Raw genomic sequence first — 24,291 nt, forward strand, 5'->3', positions numbered from 1 at the left:
AGATTAAGCTTCAAAGACCTAAAAAAATTAAAAAAATAATAAAAATTAATTAAGATCAAAAAAATTTCAAAATACAAAAAAATATTAAAACTGGTCAAAATGACCAAAAATATCTTGTTTTTTGAAATCCCATTCAAATAAAATTTCAATTTTTTATTTTTTTTTGCAATTGTATATTATATTGAAATTTTGTTTTAAGTTGTTTAATTTTTCTTATTCTTTAATGAAATTTCATTTATACATAATATATATAATTTAGAATAATCAGAGTTTATAGTTTCAGAAAACTATATAACATTTGTTATAATTGACAAATAAGTATCTTTAAAAAACTATTTGTACTTTTAATCATTTTGATCGATAGCGATGGCTCTTACAAAAATTTATCCAATATTATTTCTATTTTTCTATTAAGTTTAGAAATGTTTTAATTCGTACGGACTAAATATACAAACAGATAAAAAAATCGGGTCGTATTGCCTTTTTAAAAATATCTTTTTTCTCAAAGAATTACAGAAAACTCCTTTGTAAGTTGTTATTTTTAATCACTACTTTTTTTCGAATGTTATTCTTGACACTATCTACATTTAGTTTTTACTGCTATTTATATACATTAAGATCAGTTAGTACTGTATATATACACACAAATATCATTCGTTTCATTCAAAAAGGTGTGTATGATAGTTGTGATGGATTTGTGATTTTCTGGTGTGGTTTGTTTTAATTCAGTTTTGGTTAGCACACATTCAAACATCCAAAATGTTAATTCTATCTTTCAGACACTATTATTTTATTTTTATTATTATGATTGTTATTATTTTAAAATTGATGGATCAAATCAAATCAAATCCAAATCCAAAGGGGTGAGTTGTTTGATTTATTTGATTGATTGATAGAATGAAAGAATGAATGAATGAATGATTTGTATGAAACTTGATTCATCAATATTAGAGTAAATGAGATATTGATTGACGGATGGATTGGATTGTTTATTTGGATTTGGTTCAACTGCCTAAAAAAAGAGGAGTATATAGATTTGAAAAGTTTATTAGTTATCAAGTTGTTAATTTTAATATCAAACATTTTAATGGTAAAAACAACAGTCGACCATTTAATAGTATCATTCCATGATAATATTTAAAATCAATAGTAACAACAAACAATAATTTAAAAAATATAAAATAGCAAATTTTAAGTAAATTATTATTTAAAACAAAACTATATTTAATTAAATTTTTGTAAACTATCTTTTTTAGTAGTAATAATACTTTATATTTATATATTTATATAATTTTAATAAATAATAATAATAAAATGGTAAATTTATCTAAATTTTTCAAGAGAAAATCATCGTCTTCACAAATTACACTTGATAAATTACATCTTAATGAAATGGCTGAAACTAGATTCTATGTGGAGCAATTAATGATAGATGCTTCCGCTCCATATTTGAATAACAATAAAGATAATGTAAATTCTGACGAAATAAGACGAAAAAAACTTGCACCTCTAGGGCCACAACAAAGAATTATATGTATAAACGTCGATGGAATAAAATTAATTACTGGAAATGAAAAGGAAGTTCTTGAAGAAATCGAATGGAGTAGTATAGATCATATTAAATTACAACAAAATCTCATCATATGGGAAGTTTACCTCAAGAATAAACGTCAACTATATTTCAAATCACAAAAAGCCTATCATTTACATTGTGCAACCGATCACTTTATCGAATCTGTAGTTAGATCAAATTTATCAAATGAATGTCAGACCGAATATTAAAATAATATAATTAAAATAAAAAGAAAAATACATAAATTTAATATTTATGTTATTATTGTATTTTTAGTAAAATATATACAAAAGTTTATTATAATTTCAATTCATTTGATTTCATTTCATTTAATTTGTGATTATGAGAAAGCAGTACGAGTTATTGGTAAGTAGCGTAAAATACCAATGGCTAAAACAATTCCACCTATGATCAATCCCCATGGAAGTTTCGATTCTTTGGACGTTGGAGTTATAAATAATTCCTGTAATAAAACTATTTTCTTTTCATCAAATTTTGCTATTGAATTGGAAAGCAAATTTAATTAGTAGAAATTCTTTAGAATGAATTATAAATTATCTTAATGCTTACCATATAATTTCTTGTCTTTTGATATTATATTGACAATGTTGGAATTGACAAAATACTGTTTGTTTGCCAATTTATATACTTTTTGAAGTTGAGAATATGGGTGATTTCTAACTTCATTGGTAATTGATTCATCCAAAGGATCAGTTGTATCAGACGATGATGATTGTTGTTGTTGTTGTTGTTGTTGCTGTTGCAATTGTTTTTTGTTTTGTTCTTGATATTCTTGTTTCAATTTGTTGATTTGGTTTGAATGAATATCTGACATTGATTTCTTTTGTTGTTGCATCTCACTGTCATGTTGTTGCTTTGGTATTGAGTTGGATTGCAAAGATTGATAGGATTCCTCAAGTTTACTGGTCTTGGCACGTTCGTCATCCAACATTTGCTTCAAAGAAACAATATTTCGAAGAGCAGTCTCCAACTCTTTCTCTCTGGCGCTGTGTGTTTGACTGACCATTTCCTCGCTCTCTTCGAATCGCTTTGTAACCAATGTCATCTTGTCAGCTATATTGGCAAAGTTCTTGATTCCATCTTCAAATGTCTCTTGATACTTGGTATTCTCTCGTTTCAGTGAACCCAACGACTTCTCCAACTGCTCCTCCAAGTGAGAAACAACCTTTTTCAGATCCTTGATGATCTTGTCCTGTTCGTCAACAGTGTCTTCCAATTGATTTCTCTTCTCCAAGAGTGTATTGCAGTCGTTGAGCTTCTCATCGAAGCACTCATTTCTCTCTTTGAGTTGTTGTGTCAGATCTGATTCTCTTGCGCGATGCTTCTCTGTCATCTGCTTCTCCCTAAACTCATACTCTTGAATTACGTTATTCTTTCGATCCAATTGTGTCTTGGAGCCAGCCTGAAGTTCTACATACAACTTCTTGGTGTTTGCCAAACTTTGTTCCGATTCCACTGAGGCCTCCCTCATCTTTTCCAAGTCTGACTTTACCATCTCCAAATCTTTGCTTTTCTGCTCGAGAGTAGCAGTGTTCTCTGTAAGTGTTCTTATCTTCTCATTCGACTCTATCAACTGTGATTCCAACGATTTCGAATAGCCATCTCTCTCTTCAAACGCCTGGCTCTTCTCTTCATTATCCTTCGTCAGTTTCTCGATTGTAGAATCCTTTGCTTTGTTGTTGCTGAGAAGCGACTCTTCCAGTCTCTTGATATCTTCCAACAACTTGATAATTTGATCATCCTTCTCGTTTACCTGTTGCTGATGATTATCATTTTGCCCTGATACCAATTGCTGTTTCTCTTGATTGATCGTTTCAATTACTCTCGACTTTTCAGAAGAGATTGTGTCAAGTGACTCTACCTCTTCTTTCAACCTATTGATTTCCTCCAAAAACGACTGCTTCTCGTTGTCCCAACTCTCCTTCAACTCCTTCAGATCATTCTCTTTTGATTCTACATGTTTGTTGAGATCATTGATCTGCAATTGATAACTAGAGATAACTTGATCTTTCTCCACCTTTAGACTCTCCAACTGATCAATGAATATCAATCTCTCCTCTGACAACTTCTTGGTGGTTGACTCTACTTGGGAGTTGAGTGAATCATTTGCCTTTTCCTCTATTGAAAGCTTCTCTCTATTCAATCTATCGACCTCTTCCGACAACTGCTTGACAGAGTTGTCCAATTTACTCTTCTCATTAACCAACTCTTGCTTTTCATGATCCAACTCTTGCTTCTTTGCCAACAATGTTTTATTCTGCTCTTCCAATGCCTGATTTGAATCCTCCAATTGCTTAATAGACTTTGAAGACTGTTCCTTTGTTTGATTAATCTGATCATTCAGTTCTCTGACTTTCTCCTCTGTATCTTTGTCCATCATTTGCTTCACTGCACGCAACGCTCTATTCTCCTCTAACAGTGTTTGGTTTGAATCTTCTAATGAACTCTGCTCCTTTGATTGATTGACCTGATCGTTTAGATTCTTAGTTAAACTGTCAATATTCGATTGAAGTACTCTGATTGTCTCTTCTTTCTCGCTGTCCAAAACCTCCTTCTCTACCAACAATGCCTTCTTCTCCTCAATCAATGCCTGGTTTGAATCTTCTAACTCCTTAATTGACTTTGAAGACTGTTCCTTTGCTTGGCTAATCTGTTCATCTCGATCCTTTTTCAAAATTTCAATATCCGATTGAAGTACTTCCTTCTCGCTCTCCAACATTTGTTTCTCTGCCAGCAATGCTTTTTTCTCTTCAATCAACGCTTGATTTGAATCCATCTGCTCATTAAGATTCTTTGTTACACTTTCGATATCCGATTGATGTACTTTGCTTCTCTCTTCCTTCTCGCTCTCCAACATTTGTTTCTCTGCCAGCAATGCCTTTCTCTCTTCAATCAACGCTTGATTCGAATCCTCCAACTGTTTAATCGACTTTGAAGATTGCTCATTGAGATTATTTGTTACACTTTCGATATCCGATTGAAGTACTTTGATTCTCTCATCCTTCTCACTGATTTCATTGGTTTTCTTTTCAATCTCGAGTTGAAGATCATTATTAGCATTTCGATGTGACTCACGCAATTGATCCAAAGACACCAGTGACTTTTCTCTTTCTTCCTCGATGCAGCCATTCAACTGTTCAATCTTTTGCTGTGCCTGTTCCAGATCCTTCTCAACAGTACCGAGCGCTTCGTGATGTGCTGACTCTTTCGATTGGAAATCACTCTCCAGATCCTTAATCTTTTGTTGCAAAACAACCACCAAAGTAGTACACTGACATTGATTCTTAAACTGTCGGAGTTCGTCCAACTCCTTGCTAACATCGTCGTAGCTACTCTTGTTCTTTGTCAGATCTTGATTGATTGATTCAATCTCTGATTGCAGCGATTTGATCTTGTCGGTTCGCTCCAACATCAGCTTGCTAAGTGAACTAATCAAACTGTAGTTGGGACTGCCACTTTCGATATGCTGAATCAACTCTACCAATTCATTCTGATCGGAATAACCATTGAGTAGTATCTGTAAATGATTGGTTGTTTTCTTTGATTGATCTTCGATTGTTTCGATATTATGTTGTTTATCGACCAGTTGTTTCTCCAGATCACCAATAATCTTCTTTAAACTATCGAGCTCTTCACTCAACTTGTTGAGCTTTTCAGCGTTCTCTTTATCGACTTTGTCATCTTTTTCATGACCGCCACTACTGCTGCTATGATCTGATTTCGAATCCTCTAAATCCGATCTCTCAGATCCACTCGATTCACTCAGTGTATCATTGGTGAACGATGATGAGTTGACTGAATCTTGAATTAAACTGCTAGAACTACTGCTATCGCTCTGAGAGATTGGATTCATCAGATTACCGCTACTTCCACCACCGTTGCTGAGTAGATTACCAGAACTATTGCTACCACTCATATTGATAGGTGCGGAAGGTGTCAACCAAGAAACAGAGAATCTCTTATTGGCGATGTTTGGATCATTGAACTTCTGGTAGACTTTGGGGAACAACGAGAGATACGTCATAATACACAGCTCATCCGGTGATTCAATAATATCCTTGGCCTCAAGAATAGCGGGGATATTCAACTCTTTCTTTGCAGTGTCGAAAGCCAACTGTAAATTAGACATTGCTTGATCAGCTTGAAGACTTGAAATATCGATTGCCTCTGGTATTAATTTATGAACCAACGAACAAAATACGATACCATCTTTAAAACTATTAAAAAATAGTTAGTAACAATTCAATTGGTAGCTATTAACTATTAAGTCAAGTTTGCTAGCAAAGCAAATGCTACTTTACCTGTTTGTAAAATCAGTGATATGGATATTTGAATAATCTTTAAGTTCTTGACGTGTCCAATTTAACAATGCTTCGTTTGCCGTTTGTTTAGATTTGTAGGGTGAGCCCACACTGTTGGTACTGGAGTTGAGGTTGGCATTGGCGGTGGTGTTCTGTTGAATCGTCTGGATCTGATAGGTTTTGATCAGTGTCCAAATGAGACCCATGATCAACTTGAGATTCTCATCGGTGATATCTTCGGCGCCGCAACCCACCAACTTGATACCCTCATCACTGATAAACTTCAAACTAAAGTTGATATTATTGATGAGATGCACACGATTCTTTAGCTTGGAACACTTGCTAACCAATACATTCTTGCCACTGAGAATCTCAAGAAGATGAGCCAACAACAATCCATCTTTAAACTCTTTATCAATCTCTTTTATAGAGAGTTGTCTCAATCCAAGATATATATTACACCAATTTGTAAATACCTAGATAAATAAATGTTAACAATACAATATTTTTAATTTTAATTTATTAATCTTTCTTTCTTTTTTTTTTTAAAATTATAACAAAATAAATCCCATTTATTTTTTTTTACCTTTTTTTGAGCAACTATCCAAGACTCCATAATAAAATTTTATTAATTTATTTATATTTATCTTTTTTTATTTATATTATTATTGATGATAATTTGTTATTTAATTTCCAACAAATAAAATAAAATGAATTAATTATTTGATTCTTTGATTAAATTGATGATTATTTAAATAATTATCTAAAAATATGATATTAAATAGAGTGATTGTGTTATGTGATGTAATGAGATAAGATGTGATTACAGTAATGACAACTGAAGGTATTTGAATTTCAAAAAAAAAAATATGAATAAGTTATTTATAAAGAAAAATGGAGGGGTATAATGGGTTATTGTCACACGACAAAAATTACCCAAAAAAAAAATATACATGATGGAAAAAAAACCAAAAATTATATGAAAATTTAACATTTTTGTGCAAATTTGGTTTTTTTTTTTTTTGATTTAATTTTATAACCTTGTTTGTTATAGTGTGTGACTTGGGGTGTTGGTGGTGGTGGTGGAGATACATAAATGATCTATTCAGTTCTCTTACAGCAATTTCATTCTTGGTGATGGTGTATTTCCTTTGAATTTAGTTTATTCGTATTATAATAGATAAAATAAACAATGTTACTTTAATTTACATCTATTTTTCTTTATTTTAAAATTATTTTTTAATAAAATTACTTCTATTTTTTTTTTTTTTTTTTTTGATAAAACTGTTTGACAATGGTTGTTATTTTCATGTTCATTCATTGAAGGAGGACCATTTCATTAAACTAACTAAAATACGATTGACAGATTTCGTAAATACGGTACCGTTGTTACAAGATCATCTTGATAGTCCTGATATTCATCATCTGTGGTTTATTCTAATTCCCTTTTCTTTCTCTTGATATTGATGTTCTACTTTTTGTTGCTTTTCATGTTGATGCCGATGCTCTTGATCTTTTTGTGATTGAAGAGAGATTTCTTTTCAGTTGGCATCGATGATGTTGTTGTTATTGATGCTGAGCGGGTGGTTTTTGTTCTTTAGTAATGACACGGTAGTGCTGATATTTTTTGGTGTGACAATGAAACAAAGACATCTATTGAACTGGACCAGAGAGTTGGTGGAATATTCGATTTTTGTTATATTTATAGGAATTGAAAGAGTGTTCCAATATTGTAATCCAGTAGCAACAAAAGTTGGTCGTCCGTCAGGGAAGTTTTACAAAAAAAAAAACCATACTCGCCATCGTTTATAAATTAAAAATGTATAAAGATTTTCAAATATTTATATATCAAAGATAATTTATAAATATTAATAAGTTATCGATTATCTACTGATAGTTTATTTCTATATTTTTGCAATTTGTTTTTTAGTTGGGTGGAGGATATTGTTTGGTTTGTTCTCTAACTTTCTTTTTGTATTCTTCCATATCGTGTCTAAAAATAACAAAGAAAAATATCAAAAGAAAAGTTAGAATCAATATCGAAACTTTGTAATTATTATGTTTGAAAAGTCATTTCATTCTATGTTCTGATTGATATTGATATTGATATTGATTATATAATTATTTAGGTACTTACATAAATAATGTAATTGCTAATTGTTGAGCGGGACTCTTTGGGTTTGGTTCGTTTAGCAGTTCTTGTATTCCCAGTAGAATCTGTTTAACTGAAATCGAAGGTTTCCAATTGCCATCTTCGTTGACTATACTTAAACAAACGGTACCTGATGGATATATATTTGGGTGGAAGAAATCTTTTGGGAATCTACATTTTGGTGGTTTGCTTGGGTAGTCCTCTGAGAACTCCATCGTCAAAGGATATACACCACCTTCCCACAATGTCTATAATTTAGTTCATAATAGAATTTATAAATATTACTAAACATGTCTAACAAATCTAATTGCAGTGTAAGTTTGCTATAAAGTTTGTTTGTACACATACACCTGTAACACCTGGAATTCCACATTCCCACATAAACAAATTTGCTGATCCATCTGCATTATTCTTTGGTCTAGCATAAAATCCCTATTGTCGTATACATTTAAATGATATTGTTTGTTTGTTTGTGTTGATTGATTGATTGATACATTAATTCAAAATTAGTATAAAATGCTATCTATTCATTTGATCGATCAATCAAGCATAACAATGATTTCTATTGATCAATAGAGTCAAGCGTCAAAAATAAAGTCATTCATACATACAAAAGGATGATCCTTTCTCCAATTCTTTCTCTCTTCTGTTAATCTTGCCAATGCAATTCCAGACATCTTTATTTATATATATTTTATTGGTTTGTTGTGTTTATTGTTTTGATGTTTTACTTTTTTAGTTGTTTTTATACTATATTGATAGCTATCAATGTATATAATTATAATGAAAAGATATAAATATGATACTAGTCAGTAAAAAAAAATCATAATAAAATAAGAGTACTAGTACTTTTTGAATTTTTTGAAAAAATATTTTTTTTACGAACTTCTTTCCAACGGTCGTTTTTCTTTTTTGTTTGAGAGTGTTTCAATAGATTCTAGAATCTAACAAAGATTAAAGAGATTAGTATTACTTGGTTTTGTATATTATCAATCATTAATAAAAAAGATTTTTTTAATTTTATAAAAGTAACCTTTTTGATTTTATTTTATTTTATTTTATTTTATTTTTTTGGTCACTAAAGTGAAGTGATCCATCTGGTAGCTTCAAGCAAGATGGCTTTTTAGATTTTTTTTTGATCACTATTTTTTTTTTTTGTACAACATTTTTAATTATATATTTATTATTATTTTTTTTGTTTCAAAGGTAATAAACGAACAAAAGAAAATAAAATAGATATCCAATCAAGAATGTCTACAGTTAAGAGAACAACAAAAACCTCTGTTGGTGGTGAACAACAACCACAACAAGAGAATAATTCACAGATGACTGCTGCTCAATTGAAGGAAGTCGAAGATCTCAAGAAGATTCAACCCGCTAATGAATTCGGTGGAGCCATTGGTACTGCATTCCTTATTTTCCTCTTGCCAGTATTGGTCTACTGGTTATGGGTATCGATGGAGTTTAACCAAGGTTACCTCTTGTTGCCACGCGAATTGTCGTTGGCCGGCTTCCAAGAGGTCGGAGCCACCCTCTACGAGAAGGTTATGACACACGCCATACCAACTCAGAAATCGTTCACAATCTACGCGTGCTGGTTCCTCTTCCAGGTCGTCCTCCAAGCTTTGGTGCCAGGACGTAACGTGCTCGGTACACCACTTCCCGGTGGAAAGAGATTGCCATACGTTCTCAATGGATGGAGATGCTTTTGGATTACCATGTTAGCTGCTTTCGCATTAGTTTATTCTGGATTCATCAAAGCAACCATCCTCTACGACAACTTTGGTAGCATTCTCAGCACCATCAACCTCTTTGCCTACGTCTTTACCGTTTTCCTCAAGATCCAAGCCAAGCTAAAGGACGAAGAAGAACGTATGTCCGGTCACTTTTTCTATGATTTCTGGATGGGATTTGCTCGTAATCCACGTATTGGTTCATTCGACTTGAAATTATTCTGTGAAGTAAGTAATACTTTATTGAAAGAAATAATAATAACAATAATACTTATTTATTTTTCTATTTGAATTATCAATAGAGTCGTCCAGGTCTTTCACTTTGGGTTTTGAATAATCTTTCGATTGCCGTTAAGCAATATGAAACATTTGGTTACATTCCATTGTCGACTGCTATGGTTTGTGTGTTCCATTTCTGGTATGTTGCTGACTTCCACTTCCACGAGGAGGCAATTCTCACCACAATGGATATTGTCACTGAGAAATTCGGATTCATGTTGGTCTATGGTGATCTTGCTTGGGTGCCATTCACCTACTGTCTTCAAAGCTACTACATCTTGAGACACGTAGATGCCAACGGTTCGCCGCTGAACATCTCTTTCCAGTATGCGTTGTTGGTGCTCGCCGTCAAGGCATTCGGATTCTATTTGTTCCGTTGGGTCAACTCACAGAAGCATGCTTTCCGTCGTAATCCGGAAGCTCCGATCTGGGGTAAGCGTCCAGAGTACATTCTCACCAAGCGTGGTACCAAGTTGTTGGTCTCTGGATTCTGGGGAATCGGTCGTCATTTGAACTACACCGGTGACATCATCATTGCATTTGCCTGGTGTTTGCCATGTCAATTCGACAGTCCAGCTCCATTCTTCTACTTTGCCTACTTTACCATCTTGGAACTCCACAGATGTCATCGTGATCACCACGCTTGCGCCGAGAAATATGGTGACGACTGGAAAGAATATTGTCGTCGTGTACCTTATATTTTCATTCCATACATCTTCTAGAAGAATATCTTTTTTCAATTGAACAACAACAACAAATAAAAAAGATTATATAAATATGTATGAATAATTAATAATTATAACAATATTGATTTATTTATTTATTTATTTCTTATAATAAATGGTTTCATCTATTTTCAATATTGATGTTACAATTTCATTTGCCATACTAGTAGAATGAATTATAGTAGTGGAGATAATATCAAAAAGTAATTAGTAATTTGATTGGTAGTTTGATATGGAATATTTTTTACTTACGATATTTGAGAAATCTTATTTGAAGTTGTCTCTAATACACCGCATTCAAACATGTTGGTAATTTCTCCGGATTTCAAATTGATACCGTTGAATTTATTATTGTCAGGATTGGAAAGATGACTGGATTTCAGAGATCTCAGTGATTGCAGGTGATTTAGACCGGCGTTAAAACAGAGTGTTTCCGGTATCTCTTCGAGTGCATCGGCAAAAGCCATCATCGCACAAGCTTCTTGTGGAGATGACAATTGTTTGGCGTGCATTCTGATGTTCATAGCTGCATGAGCTTCACATGCTCCACCACCAGGAACAACCGATCGATCTCTAACCAAATTTCTAAGTACACAGAGAGCATCATGCAATGCACGTTTCGACTCTTCCAACTCGATCGACGTCGAACCCATCAAGATAATCGTTGGTGCACTATTCTTATTCTGTGATGATACATCATCAACATCTGGTGGTTCAAAAAACAAAAGATATTCATTGGCAATCTTCCTCTGACTGATACTCTTAAATGTTACTAATCTATCATTGATATTCTTATCCTTTAACTGTTGTAGATCACTAAATATATATCTACAACCAATTCTTTCAGAGAATGTCTGTTATATATAATTGATAGAAAGATAGTTTGTTGTTAATAATCTTAAATGAATATGATGTTGATTGATCGTTTAACTTTACATTTAGTTCAGATCTTGATAAAGGCTTCAGTACGGATATCTTTGCTTTAGAGAAATAGGATAGTGCTAGATTAGAGAGTGATGATTGACTGTCGAGTTGCTCGGCCATAACAACAATGGTAACGGATGCTCTCTTGAGTGCGACTACTACCGATTTGATTGCACTCTCTTCCTCTTGAACAAGATTAGTCATATTGAAATGATCACTATTATATTCAAATTCTGTTGTCGATGACATTAATCTTGGCTATTATTTATTTATTTATGAATAGAGAAAACTGTATTATTAGTATAATACAACATCAAGAAACAAAACAATAGATTAACTTGTTTACCTTTGTAAATGATATATTTAATAATGCTAATTTATGAGATTGTTGCTTTGTTGGTGGATCAAACAACTGATTTAGAAATGTATAGTTGAAAATCATTGATTGAGTAATGATGGATTCACTCTGAAGTCCACCGGTAACACCGAATATATTGATAGATTGTGTTGTCATTGAATCTCCATACCTCTTCTTCGCCATCAGTATTGCATCTACAGATAAACTATGATATGATATGATATGAATATTCGTTAAATCATTGATCATTATGTAGATTCTGCTACTTACTTTGCCAAAGTTGGTGATAAATGTGATATCAATTTTGAATTTAAAGTGGTCTTGGCAGTGTTTAGCAATATGTCTCTACCTCGATCACTGTCAATATCAACTACTGTCGAGATGTCGTTGATTGATTGTAATGCGATCTTTGATGATTTCATAAATGAATGTATGATTCTTATTGGGTGCATAGGACTTGTGATCATAAAGAGATTGTTGTTGGTTGATGTTGATGATGAATTAGCACTGCCCTGTATCAATGAAAGTGATTTCCTTAGTAAAAGTGAAGCCAACAATACAACAGATGTAGTTCCATCTCCATTCTGATCATCCATTGAACTACTTAGTTCGACCATCATCTTTGCTGCCGGATGTTCTAAATTCTAAGATGATAATATATATATAATTAATTATCTATATCATTTGATTACGATATTATATTATTATTACCATTGATTTCATTACGGTTACACCATCATTTGTTATGATAATCTCACCAAATTGATTAACCAGTAGTTTATCTCTACTTCTAGGACCAAGCAGTGATCTCATAATATCACCAACAGCCACACATGCTATTATATCTGTAAAGTGTTTGAACAACTATGTTAATATTTAATCAATAAATATCTATCTAGATACATACTACTAAATATTGCATCATTACCCGCAAGTCGATGTTTGTTTCTGTCATAGTTACCTTGCTTTCCCTCAATATTATTATTATTATTATTGTTGTTTAGATTGGCATTATCATCATGATTGACATGATTCCAATTATATTTCTGAATAAAGCTTTGCATAAACTGCACAACAACAATAATGATTAATCTATTATGATTCAAACTTTGGATGTTTTTCATTATTAACACCTCATTCAAAAAATAACGTTATTTCTGACATACAACAACGAAATGTAAAGTTGATTGAATTGATTATCATTATCTACAACAATTAAAATTATAATAAAATAAATAAAATAAAGATACAAAATGAAAAATAAATAAATAATAGCAATAATAATAATAATAAAAACAAGGTAGGTTTCAAATAAAAATAAAAGAAGAAAAAAAGATAAATGAACCAAGATTTCTTATATTACGAAATGGTGCTTTGTTTAATTAATATGTTGTAGTCAAAAGTTAATTTAACGAAGTCTTCTGGCTTCACGTTCGGTTTCCTGTTTGAATTGGGTAAAGTAAAGTAGTGGTGGTTGATTGAGTAATTAGTAAAATGATAATAATAGTAATAATGAAAATATAAAAATAACATACGAGCAAACAAAGGATATCATTAAGTCTGACGGCACCCTTGACGTTTCTCAAGAGGGAACGTGGCTTCTCGGTGTTCAAGAATTCGACACGGACTTGGGTGACAGCACCACGGGAACCAGTACGGCAGATGACTTCAGTGACTCTGGCGAGTTGGACCTTTTCGGTTGGTTGAGCTGGGGTGGCGGCGGCGGAAGACTAATTTAAAGATTATTTAATTAGAAACCATATCTCAACATAAATAATAATAATAATTGAAACTAATATAAATTTATAAAATATTATAATAATAGTGATAGTAGTAGTAGTAGTAGTAGTAGTAGTAGTATTATTATGTAGTTTATAGTTTTCGACAAAGATTTCTTATATTTCTTTAGAAAATATGATAATGATGATGATAATGTAGTAGGTAGAATCTAAATGTTATTGTTACTTTCTAGACGATTATTATTATTATTATTTTCACTAATTCTTATTTATAATGATCTAAGCTAATATTATTATCAGATCTAGAAACAAGTAATGCAGCTGTTGTAAAACCTATATTATTTGATCTGTTTTTTCATATCTGTTTCTAAATGATTGTTGCCCTGTTTTATTTATTTATTTTCTAAAATGTGATTGATTTTCCTCTATTATCAAGATTTAAATTCTACTCTACATTATCAAGATTTTTCAAAAAATAACTAAATAACTACTAACTAACTAAACCTAATCATACTACTAAACTACTAATCTAAATAATTATAATATTATAATATAAAATAATAATATAGAATCAATTAAATTATAATAAAATCAATCTTTTCTTACCATTTTGACTACGACGATAAAAGAAAAAAGGGCTATCAAAAATGTTGTTGAGTTTGTTTTAGTGTCTTAAAATTTTTAGTTAAAAAAAAGTTTATTTTTTTTTTATTTTTTTTTTTCAATTTTTCAATTTTTTTTAAAATATTGAAAAAAATGATTTATCGAGACTCTGACTTATCAAGTGTTTTTGTTTTAAAATTTCTGCACGTGCATTTATTTTCGTTTTTTTTTTTGCATTTCGCATTTTACAATTATGAATAATAAATAATTTACAAATTTGAACTGTTTATTAAATATGTATATATAACGAATGATTTATTCATATATATATATGTTTATTATTATTATTATTTAATTTAATTTATTTTTTTAAATAATTCTCACTCTTTCTCCAAAACTTGGTGAGTTGTTCGACAATGAGAAAAGTTAGAATTGTGTGTGGTCCCAATCTCATAAAGTATGGTCCGAATCCTTTGTAGAATGCCGCAACACCCTCTGACTTAAATGTCTAAATATTGTTGATATTATTAATAATTTGTTGTTTGTTGATTTATCATTCTTCAAATAGCAATGTTTATCTATATATGCATACCTTATAAAAACAATCGATTGTACCCTTATACAGTGGTTTCTCCGATCCAACCGTTTTCTTTGAATTCATGATTCTTGTTTTAACTACATCCAGTGGACTCGTTACCAATGATGCTACAAATGCTGAAATAGTACTTGCACTATATATGTAAACATGTTAGTTATTATTATCATATTATGATCAAAAAAGCACAAATCTATTGATAGATTACGTTAAATGAGTATTGAAATCATCTTGGAAGTAACCGGATGCCAACATCATTTGTTTGGCTTGATCGTACGATGCGATTTGACCGGCGGTCATAAACATTGCTCTGACCAAGTTGGGACTGCAACCCTTCCACAGACTGAATAAACCTTCCTCCTTTGTAATTCTATATAAACCATTGAATACACCTTTGTAGTTTCTTCTTTGATCAGCTGGTAGCTTACCATCTGCTTGCATTCTAACCATAATTACATCTGCTGGTGTACCTACAATCTAATATTTTGATTCAACATATTAATTAATCATCAATCATCAATAATCTACGTTGACTATCTATCCAATAGCTATAGTTATTACATACAGCTCCACCAGCACCAGCCAACATTGCAACCATAACTTTCATATGAAATGGTGATGATTCTATTAAAGTTAAAGAAATGTGTTAGCATTATTTAGTTTCCTATTATTATTATTATTATTAGTGGATCACATACTATTATCTATATGGAATGCATTTTTAAATACACCATAAAGTCCGAATCTAGTTGTTGTATATGTAGCTTGTCTTAATAGAGATGCTGATAATCTATTGTTTATTAATGATAATAATAATGATGATGATAATGGTAATGTCAGTAAATATTAGGCTATGATAGTAGAGATCGAGCTGGGCGATTAATAATTACCCTTTGTATAATGTAAAGATTCCTTCAGTTTCATGAATATGTTTAAGCATTCTAAATGAACCTTTCTCTGGTTTAAATGTTGTTGCTGTAGTTGTTGTAGTTGTTGAACCTGGGGTAGTAGCAGATGGCTTGATTGTATGTTCCATCTCACCTTGAAGTTGCATTCTAACTTTTAGTGAATCGATTGGATGTGTGACAATGGCGGCACCCATACCTCCGAGACCACCGACAACAAACTGTTGCAGTTGTGAACTATCTTTATCTACATAATAGCAAACAGTTGATAATTAGACACAATTCTTTACAATCTCTAAAATCAAACCAATAATCTAAATGATCATTCAAACATACTTCCACCAAATGACATTGTTGTTTATAAATATTTTTATTGAAACCTTCCAAACTATAAAGTTAAATAATAATAATAATAATAAAAATTATCTAAATAAATAAATATACTTTTAAAATAAAAAACAACACAAATGAATGATTGTTTAAGTGATTAAATTGGTTGTGTGTTAATCAACAACTTCATAAACCACTTGATCCTTTTTGGTGAACTTGTGGTCATTTTAACACAATTTAGTGGTGCTCAAAAAAATTTGCAAATGATTGAAAAACCAGAAACAAAACATGCTTATTATTAGCTTAAGTTTATAATTTATTACAATAATTTTTGATGATACTATCTATTGGATGATTGTATTATTATATTATAATTTAAAAGTAAAAACAAAAAAAGGATGCGCATTTTTTTAAATAAATAAATTTAATATTGATATCAGGGGTTTATGAAGAAAAAAACTAAGGTCTTATAGTAAGAGTCCCAATGTGAAAATGATGATTACCATTAAAAAGGTGGAATATTGTTTGATTTGAGTGATGGCTGAAGATGGTTCACTCGATGAGGTGGTGCTGTTCGAAGTTGATCCTGCAGTGGTGCTGCTTGCGGTGGTGCTGTTCGATGTCGATCCAGTGGTGGTTGAGGTGGTCGATCCGGTTGTGGTTGTGGCACCGGTAGTTGTGGTACCGGTAGTTGTAGAACCGGTAGTTGAGTTGTTGGTAGTGTTATCTGGCAAGTACGAATCAAAGGAGAGTTGTGCACGCAATACATAGTTGAGTCCGACCTTCAAGAGGACGTAGGTGGTGTTGGTCTCAGAGTAGTCGAGTTGCAGTGGGTCACCGAAATTGGCGACAGTATCGGTACCGATGGAGACGTGGGTGGTACTGACAAGAGTTCCGTTTATAATCGTTGGACTGACCAATCTGGTGACTCTGAGAGATGGATTCGGATTGTTTACACCGGCTGGTGCTCTACCGTGCCATTCGACAGCATATCGATCGGTGGAGGAGGCACCGTTGACGTACAAAGTGATCTCATAATAATAATCTGTTGAGTTGTTGAGTCCATTCGGTGCGAAAACAAGGGTGACATTACCGGTGAGGGTGACATTACCACCAGTGAGACTGGTGTTGATTGGTGGACTCAAAGTGCTATTTGAAAAATTACCAAAATACATTGCATTTCTATATGATGCTATAAATTATAAATTTTTACAAATGTAATGTAAGTCGTCGTCAAAGTTTAATAAGAATTGAGAAATTGTTATAAACATACCTGCTGGTACAGCACTGATGAAATATAGTGAAAATATGGCTACAATAAAAATTAATTTGTTGAGAGTCATTGTTTTGTTTTGTCTTGATTATGAGGTAGTGATAATAATACAATTGTCGGTTTGATTATTTGAGGAACTAAAAACAAATGAAAAGAATTTGTTGTTGTTGGTCTCTTATTTGTCTTTTGTTTTTTTTTGGTGATTGGTAATGTTTTGGTGAGAATGAGAGGATGTTCACCTGATTGCACAAAAATACTTGTTTATTATTGATATTTTTTGTTTTATAAGATTTGTTGTTCCATATGGTATGGGTTAGACTAGTTTAGTTTGGTGTTTGTTTGATAAGAATTCAAAGTATTGACAGAAGAAGAAAATGATAATAAAATGATTTTGGTTTTTGTTCGATTTTGCAGTAGCAGCGATGGTTTGTGGGCTACACTGGATGTCTGCAGAACTTTGATGTGTTTATAAAAAAAAAAATATGATTTTTTCTTAACTTTTTTTTTTTTTTGATAGATTCCCTTTTTGATACAAAAAAGACAAAAAAATAAATATTAATAGACAATAAAATAAGAGAGAACGAAGACAAATGATTCATTTTTTTCATGATTTTTTAATTCTTTTGCAAAAAACGGCATAGCAAATCAAAAAAAAATTGGATTGGGTAGTATTTTAAGTAAGAGAAAATGTGTGAGGTGGGGGAATATCAATCGATTTCAAAAAACTTAAAAGCAATTTCTGCAAACATTGGTGCTGAATAATCTGATATTTGTAGTGGGTTTTTGAATGTAACATCATAGGATGAGGTATACAAAAAAATAAAATCAATTTTTTTAAAAAAATCCAAATTTTTAGATTAAGGGCCAAAATCTGACAATACTCATCAGAAATGTGGTTTTTGTTGTTTTTGATTGAAACAGAAACTCTACAAAGTGTGGAATTTGCGATTCGAATCTTCATCAAATAAAAATTGCTTATTGGTAAATTTGAGATATATGAGTGTGTTTACTTGGTTTTGATTGAGTTGTTATTGACAAAGTTTGTGATCAAATTTAATAAATCAATGAATCGAATAGATATTTTGTTGTATCTACAATATTTGCACCAAATAGTCCAGTTTAATTTAATTTAATTTATTTGTTTGCTTAATTGATGTATTAAATTAAATTAAATGGATGATTGATGGTTAAAAGTGGTTCAACACACTCTATTAATGATTAAACTAACTAAGCAATTACCCAAAAAAAGAATAAAACCATAGAGCCACAGCAAATGCGGTTTGATCCAGATCTAATGATTTTTTTTTTAATAATTTCTATTTTCAATGGGAATTATATGCCAATTTGGGGATTGCTTTGATTGCAGCCAGTCAAAGTCGTTCACTTTACACCAAAATTGATTATCGATATCGGTCGAATCCTGAGAGTATGGTGCAAATCCAATATCCTTGCAACTCTCCACAATGGGATGACTTTTTGTGTTGATATAAAACTGGCAGCCACGACAGTTGTGGATTCTAATCTGAAAATTAATTTACATCAAAGGTGTTCAAAAAAAAAAAAAAAGATAATAAAAGATTAATACTTTTGGACCTTTTTTTTTTTGTAAAATGCACAAAACAAATTTAATTTGTTTACAACATTGTTGTTATTTGAAAATAATATTAACTTACTTGTCTTGATTTCAGGTAGAACTTTACGTTGGTACAAGCATCGATGAATATTGAACCGTCAATCTCTACTTTGGCATTGATGACGCTTTCACTTTCACTTTCACTCTGATTTGACAATGATACCGCTGCTGATGACACATTGTCAATCTTTAAAGATGTAAGAACTTTATTAATTGTCACTCTACATTGATCGAGGTGTGAAATCGATAGATCATTTATAGTTGTTGCGTGTATTGCTACTGACTTTTCTATATCTACAGGGAAGTTTATATCTCTATTCTTGTGGTATCTAATTGTCTCAAAGTTTACTTTAAAAGTTGAACAACAAAATAAAATAAAAACAAATGAATATTCATTTTTGATTGATTATTAAATGAATGATAAACTTACAAATTGGAGTTGATTCGGCAATACCACTACTGCTGTCTTTTTCTACTACATTGTTTTGAGATGGTGAGGTTTTTGTTGTTACCACTATTAATTCGGTTTGTTTTGATGTGGATGATGATTTTGTTGTGGTTGCCTCTGCTTTCTTTTTCTTTACAAATAAAAATTTCTGTTTTGGTAATACTTTGTTCTTTGTTTCTTGTAGTTTTGAATCTAACTTTGATAGCGTCTATAGTTTATTGTCGATTAGAGTTGTTTGAATTGCCAATAATCTTTTGATCTATATACTTACCGATGTGATATTCTTTAATTCAAAAGGTGGTAATATAATTGAATTCTCTTGAAAGATATCTTTCATTTCAGTGATCATTGCTGTTATCTCTTGTAGTTCATTTTGTATACTACTATCGTTCTGTTTGTCATTGTTTGAGCTTGAACCTGAGCTGACAAGTCTATCTAATCTATCATTACAATCTTTAAATAGAGTTAGAGATATATAGTTTCGAGATGAATGAAAACAATCAATCAAATAGAAATACCTTTATACAATGTGTTTATATCATTTAAAGTTTCTTTTACTTTATCTGTGGTTGTAAGATCGAGTTGTCTTTGTTCTTTAAGTTCTTTGTTTTTTCTCTTCTCTATTGCTCTTATTTCCTCACGTTGCTCTATTTTTAATGCAATGTTTTGCATTAACTCTTCATTGTGACTATCATTATTATTATTGTTGTTGTTGATATTGGTGCTCATTGTTGTTTATTGAAAAACAAGAACTTCAAAAAAAAAAAAAACACTTTAACTGTTTTATATTAATTAATTTCTTTTCTAAATTTAAAATCAAACATTATTTATTATTTGATATCATATAAAAAGAGCATATGATTAAAATTTAACAATCAACATTCACACACTTCTCTCTAAGTTCTCAAAATTAACATAAAGATTAGATTTGTTTGGTTTTGTATAGCACATAGTGTGTGGTTGTTTGTTGTGTGTTGGGTGTGTTAATGTTATTATTGTTTTTACAAATATATCATATGGTTAAATTAAATAAAAGTAGTTTGTTGTTTGAAGAGGATAGACTCTTTGAAGGGTGTTGATTTATTAAGTTCCTTTGGGTTGGCTAAATGGTAACAAAAATTAAAATATACACATTTAGTTGTCATAACATAAATACGCTATATTGTATACAATTGACTATGTTGATCATAAATGTAGTAGTAGTAATGCACACACCCACACTCACACTCAAAAAAAACAACATTCACTCCACTCTCACTAACTCACATTGACAAACACTTATTACAAAATTTCATATATATGTGATACATATAAAATTGACTGACTGCTATAAATGTATGAGTGAAGAGGGAATAAATAAATGACTGACTGACTAAATAAAATAAAAATAAAATTAAATTAAATTTATTGTATATATTTGTTGTTGTTCTTCTTTCTTCTCCTTATTTTATTTACCATTGATTGATCAAGTTTCTCTCTCTCTTTTTTATGTTATATTTATAAATTAATCAATTCAATCAATCAATCAATTTTATACAAATATAATATATAACTAAAAAAGTTATTAAATTAGTATATAATATATATTTATATATATAAATAATATAAATTAAAAAATGTTTTTCGGAATTCCAACAGAAGAATTAATTGGATTTGGATGTATGGCAGGTGGATTCTTGGTGAGTGTGTTTGGTTATAGATGCATCGATATCGTTATGAGTTTCTTTGGTTCTATAATGGGTGCCATTGCAATCTACTGGTTGTCATTGGTGCTGCCATTGAGTGTGCCAGTTCACATTGTCGCATCGTTTTTGACATCGTTGGTTCTGTCGTTCACCTGTCTCAAGTACAAGCGATTCCCATGCACCATCATCGGACTGATCACATCGACCTGGATGGCCAACGCCATCGTCGGACTCTACGGAACCTCGCAAACACAGACCCTCATGATTGGCTTCATGTTCCTCGTTATCCCAATGGTTTTCGCCATGGCGCCGGTCGTCTGCATCCTCGCATCCACCTCGTTCTACGGTTCGTGGCTATTCGTAACGGGAATCAACCAGTTTGTTCCAACCGGATTCCCCAACACCATCACACTGCTCCTCAATCAGAGCTGGGGAAGTGACATCACCTGTGGAACCAGTGCATTCCTGATGGGTGTCCTCTGCTTTGCTTTCACCATGTTGACACTGGTACTCCAGTTCTTCGTTGTCAACAAGATCCACGAGAAGGACACCTGGGAGTTGGACTCACCGGAGGTATTGATCATCCAGCTAAAGAATGACGAAGAGACTGCCATCCGCAGCAAATCAACCGACGACATACTTTTGAGTGGTGAAGAAACTCCATATTGCGAGCCAATCTACGAAGAATCAAAGATCGATAAATCATATTACAGTGAAAAGCAAATTCCAGAGGAGAGACTTCCACTCATATAATCAATTTCAATCTAATTCTACTCTTTTATTTCTATTCGACACTTCTACTACTAAATAACAATCTATTTTTTAAGACAACAAATAAAATAATTACTTTTATCAATTGATTTCTTTTCAATTTCAATTGAATATTTTAATATAGATTGTGATATTAATATTATTATTAATACTGTCTTTCTTTTATCGATTATAGAATCTATTTTAAAAAAAAAAAAAAAAAAAAAGGTCTTAACAGAAACTTAACTTTGGTTGTTGTTTTTTTTTTTACAACAAACCCACCACACTTTCAATATATTATTAATCATAAATATTAAAAATAACATAATGAACATATCCCAAGATCTACTCAACTCTAACATAAGCCCAGAATATAATAGCCAAGAAGTAACCGACGCCTTGGTAGATTTAATAGTTAGTGATAATTTGCCAATCAACATTGTGGAGAGTCCACGGCTTATTAAGCTATTAAAGTTACTTAGATATACTCCACCTAAATCAAAATCTATTAAGGATTTGATAAATCAGCGAGCTGTTAAAAAGAGAGAAGATCTTAAGAAACAATTAGATACAGCCATTCATATATCATTTACAACAGACTCATGGACAAATAGCATGCAAGATAATTTTACATCATTCACTGTTCATTTTATAGATGAACAATTCAAATTTAAGAGCTATTTGTATGATTTGGTTCCGACTAATGAAGCACACACCCGTGATAATATCCTGGAGACCATCAACGAAACAATTGGCTTCAACTCACCAAACAACCTATTGCCAAAGACATTTTCGGTGACCACTGACAATGCCAGAAATATTGTATCGGCGATGAGAGAAATTGAAAATGACATTATACACATTAGGTAAATAGCTAATCTTATTTTTGCAAACTATTACTAACAAAGAGATTAAGATGTTTTTCACACACATTACAACTAGTTGTAACAGATTGTATTAAGCTTGATAAACCGAAATCAGTAGAAGAGTTGTCTATTGAATTGAGCAATGTAGTTACCAATGAAGCTGCGACTGAAGCTACCACTGAAGGACCTAAAAAGAAACAAAAGATCAAACCATCAACAAAAGCAACAGCAACAGCAACCAAAAATAGACAAGTAAATACATCTAATCGTGGATCAGTAGAAGATTTATCAATGCAATTAGAACTAAATAATAGTGTTGGAGATATTCATTCAAGCTCAGTTGTAAACAGCAAAATAACCATAACTCAGCCAAAAGAAATCAATCTTACTTCAGCCTTAAGAAAGATTAAAGCAATTTCAAATAAGATAAAATACTCCCCACAACTTAGTAATCAACTTAGAGACATCATAAGAGCTAATAATAATAATAATAATAATAATAATAGAAAACCCAAACCAACTAAATTGCTTTTAAGTTGTCCAACAAGATGGGGAACAGTTTTAAAGATGGCGGAGAGATACATGCTATTAAAACCAGAGATAGATCAACTAGCAAAATTGATTGTTTAAACAACAATAATCATGCATCTTTATTTGAGTACAAGAATACTAAATTTGTGAATAGTTTAAAAGACATATTTGTTCTTTTGTCGTCAAATATATATCCTGCTTTTGAAAAAGTACTCTCTGATGGTACTGATGTTGTTGAAATACAGAGATATTTCTTGGCGAGTTGAACAAGATTTGGGAATCTCTGTCGATTATTTGACCACCACTCTAAAGTATCAACTGATTCATTGTTTAATTTTACTGCATTTATGTATCTATCTATTTCTTTCACTTCATTCTTTTCGACTGTATCCATTTCATGAACAGTCATATAGTCAATGGGATCTGCACCATGTTTGTGTTTTCTAGTTTTGATGGGTGATGGAGCCACTTCTATTTTTTTAGATAGTGCTCCTAATTCTTCTCTTATAATAGAAATTATTGTTTGTTGTTTTAAAGTTTCTAAAGAGCTAAATCCGAACTGATGATATGGTGAAAAGAAACTTGCAATTGATGCCAAATCTAAATTGGCATATTCATCTAATCTATCTTTCAATGACAGTTGAAGGGCTTCTTTTAAGGTTTTTCCATGCTCTGTCTTGGGGGCATATTTGTCTAGCTTTTCCTTTAGGGTATTGACCGACTCAATCAGTAGTTCATAGGACGAAGAATTACTGGTTGCTAGCTCCATGGTGGCACGTTCGAATGGAAAGACTAACTGGATATAATCGTTGATGATTATAAATTCATCCTTGGACAAATAAAGATCTTTTGAACGGACTTTGTTTT

The 24,291-nt window shown here is 31.7% G+C and overlaps 9 protein-coding genes across 9 annotated transcripts; 3 read left to right on the forward strand and 6 right to left on the reverse strand.

The window, feature by feature from the left end:
- Positions 1-1,314: 1,314 nt before the first annotated feature.
- On the forward strand, positions 1,315-1,782 carry PPL_04639 (uncharacterized protein; the record flags this gene model as incomplete). Its single annotated transcript, XM_020575538.1, has 1 exon — positions 1,315-1,782. The coding sequence occupies one exon, from the start codon at positions 1,315-1,317 to the stop codon at positions 1,780-1,782; it is 468 nt and encodes a 155-aa protein (XP_020434333.1).
- A 131-nt stretch (positions 1,783-1,913) lies between these two features.
- On the reverse strand, positions 1,914-6,511 carry abpD (interaptin; the record flags this gene model as incomplete). The annotated part of the gene is made up of 4 exons (XM_020575539.1): positions 1,914-2,071; positions 2,144-5,811; positions 5,896-6,371; positions 6,482-6,511. The coding sequence occupies 4 exons, from the start codon at positions 6,509-6,511 to the stop codon at positions 1,914-1,916; spliced, it is 4,332 nt and encodes a 1,443-aa protein (XP_020434334.1).
- Positions 6,512-7,821: 1,310 nt separating this feature from the next.
- ubc9 (ubiquitin-conjugating enzyme E2) lies at positions 7,822-8,724 on the reverse strand (the record flags this gene model as incomplete). Its single annotated transcript, XM_020575540.1, has 4 exons — positions 7,822-7,888; positions 8,033-8,295; positions 8,396-8,479; positions 8,659-8,724. The coding sequence occupies 4 exons, from the start codon at positions 8,722-8,724 to the stop codon at positions 7,822-7,824; spliced, it is 480 nt and encodes a 159-aa protein (XP_020434335.1).
- A 573-nt stretch (positions 8,725-9,297) lies between these two features.
- Positions 9,298-10,781, forward strand: PPL_04642 (uncharacterized protein; the record flags this gene model as incomplete). Its single annotated transcript, XM_020575541.1, has 2 exons — positions 9,298-10,008; positions 10,083-10,781. 2 exons carry the CDS (start codon positions 9,298-9,300, stop codon positions 10,779-10,781), a joined length of 1,410 nt encoding a protein of 469 aa, XP_020434336.1.
- A 102-nt stretch (positions 10,782-10,883) lies between these two features.
- On the reverse strand, positions 10,884-16,260 carry PPL_04643 (Coatamer protein; the record flags this gene model as incomplete). Its single annotated transcript, XM_020575542.1, has 14 exons — positions 10,884-10,947; positions 11,037-11,638; positions 11,721-11,966; positions 12,055-12,271; positions 12,337-12,710; positions 12,778-12,902; positions 12,974-13,112; positions 13,602-13,796; positions 15,001-15,139; positions 15,212-15,480; positions 15,569-15,627; positions 15,702-15,793; positions 15,894-16,155; positions 16,245-16,260. 14 exons carry the CDS (start codon positions 16,258-16,260, stop codon positions 10,884-10,886), a joined length of 2,799 nt encoding a protein of 932 aa, XP_020434337.1.
- A 445-nt stretch (positions 16,261-16,705) lies between these two features.
- On the reverse strand, positions 16,706-17,581 carry PPL_04644 (uncharacterized protein; the record flags this gene model as incomplete). Its single annotated transcript, XM_020575543.1, has 3 exons — positions 16,706-17,387; positions 17,412-17,430; positions 17,512-17,581. The coding sequence occupies 3 exons, from the start codon at positions 17,579-17,581 to the stop codon at positions 16,706-16,708; spliced, it is 771 nt and encodes a 256-aa protein (XP_020434338.1).
- A 1,236-nt stretch (positions 17,582-18,817) lies between these two features.
- Positions 18,818-20,321, reverse strand: tbcC (tubulin folding cofactor C; the record flags this gene model as incomplete). Its single annotated transcript, XM_020575544.1, has 5 exons — positions 18,818-19,033; positions 19,185-19,492; positions 19,575-19,722; positions 19,864-20,045; positions 20,111-20,321. The coding sequence occupies 5 exons, from the start codon at positions 20,319-20,321 to the stop codon at positions 18,818-18,820; spliced, it is 1,065 nt and encodes a 354-aa protein (XP_020434339.1).
- Positions 20,322-22,354: 2,033 nt separating this feature from the next.
- On the forward strand, positions 22,355-23,417 carry PPL_04646 (uncharacterized protein; the record flags this gene model as incomplete). The annotated part of the gene is made up of 3 exons (XM_020575545.1): positions 22,355-22,893; positions 22,938-23,304; positions 23,400-23,417. 3 exons carry the CDS (start codon positions 22,355-22,357, stop codon positions 23,415-23,417), a joined length of 924 nt encoding a protein of 307 aa, XP_020434340.1.
- A 116-nt stretch (positions 23,418-23,533) lies between these two features.
- PPL_04647 (hAT family dimerization domain-containing protein) lies at positions 23,534-24,193 on the reverse strand (the record flags this gene model as incomplete). The annotated part of the gene is made up of 1 exon (XM_020575546.1): positions 23,534-24,193. One exon carries the CDS (start codon positions 24,191-24,193, stop codon positions 23,534-23,536), a length of 660 nt encoding a protein of 219 aa, XP_020434341.1.
- Positions 24,194-24,291: the final 98 nt, after the last annotated feature.

Source organism: Heterostelium album (assembly GCF_000004825.1).
Source record: "Heterostelium album PN500 unplaced genomic scaffold PPL_scaffold4, whole genome shotgun sequence".
In the NCBI taxonomy this organism is placed as follows: domain Eukaryota; phylum Evosea; class Eumycetozoa; order Acytosteliales; family Acytosteliaceae; genus Heterostelium; species Heterostelium album.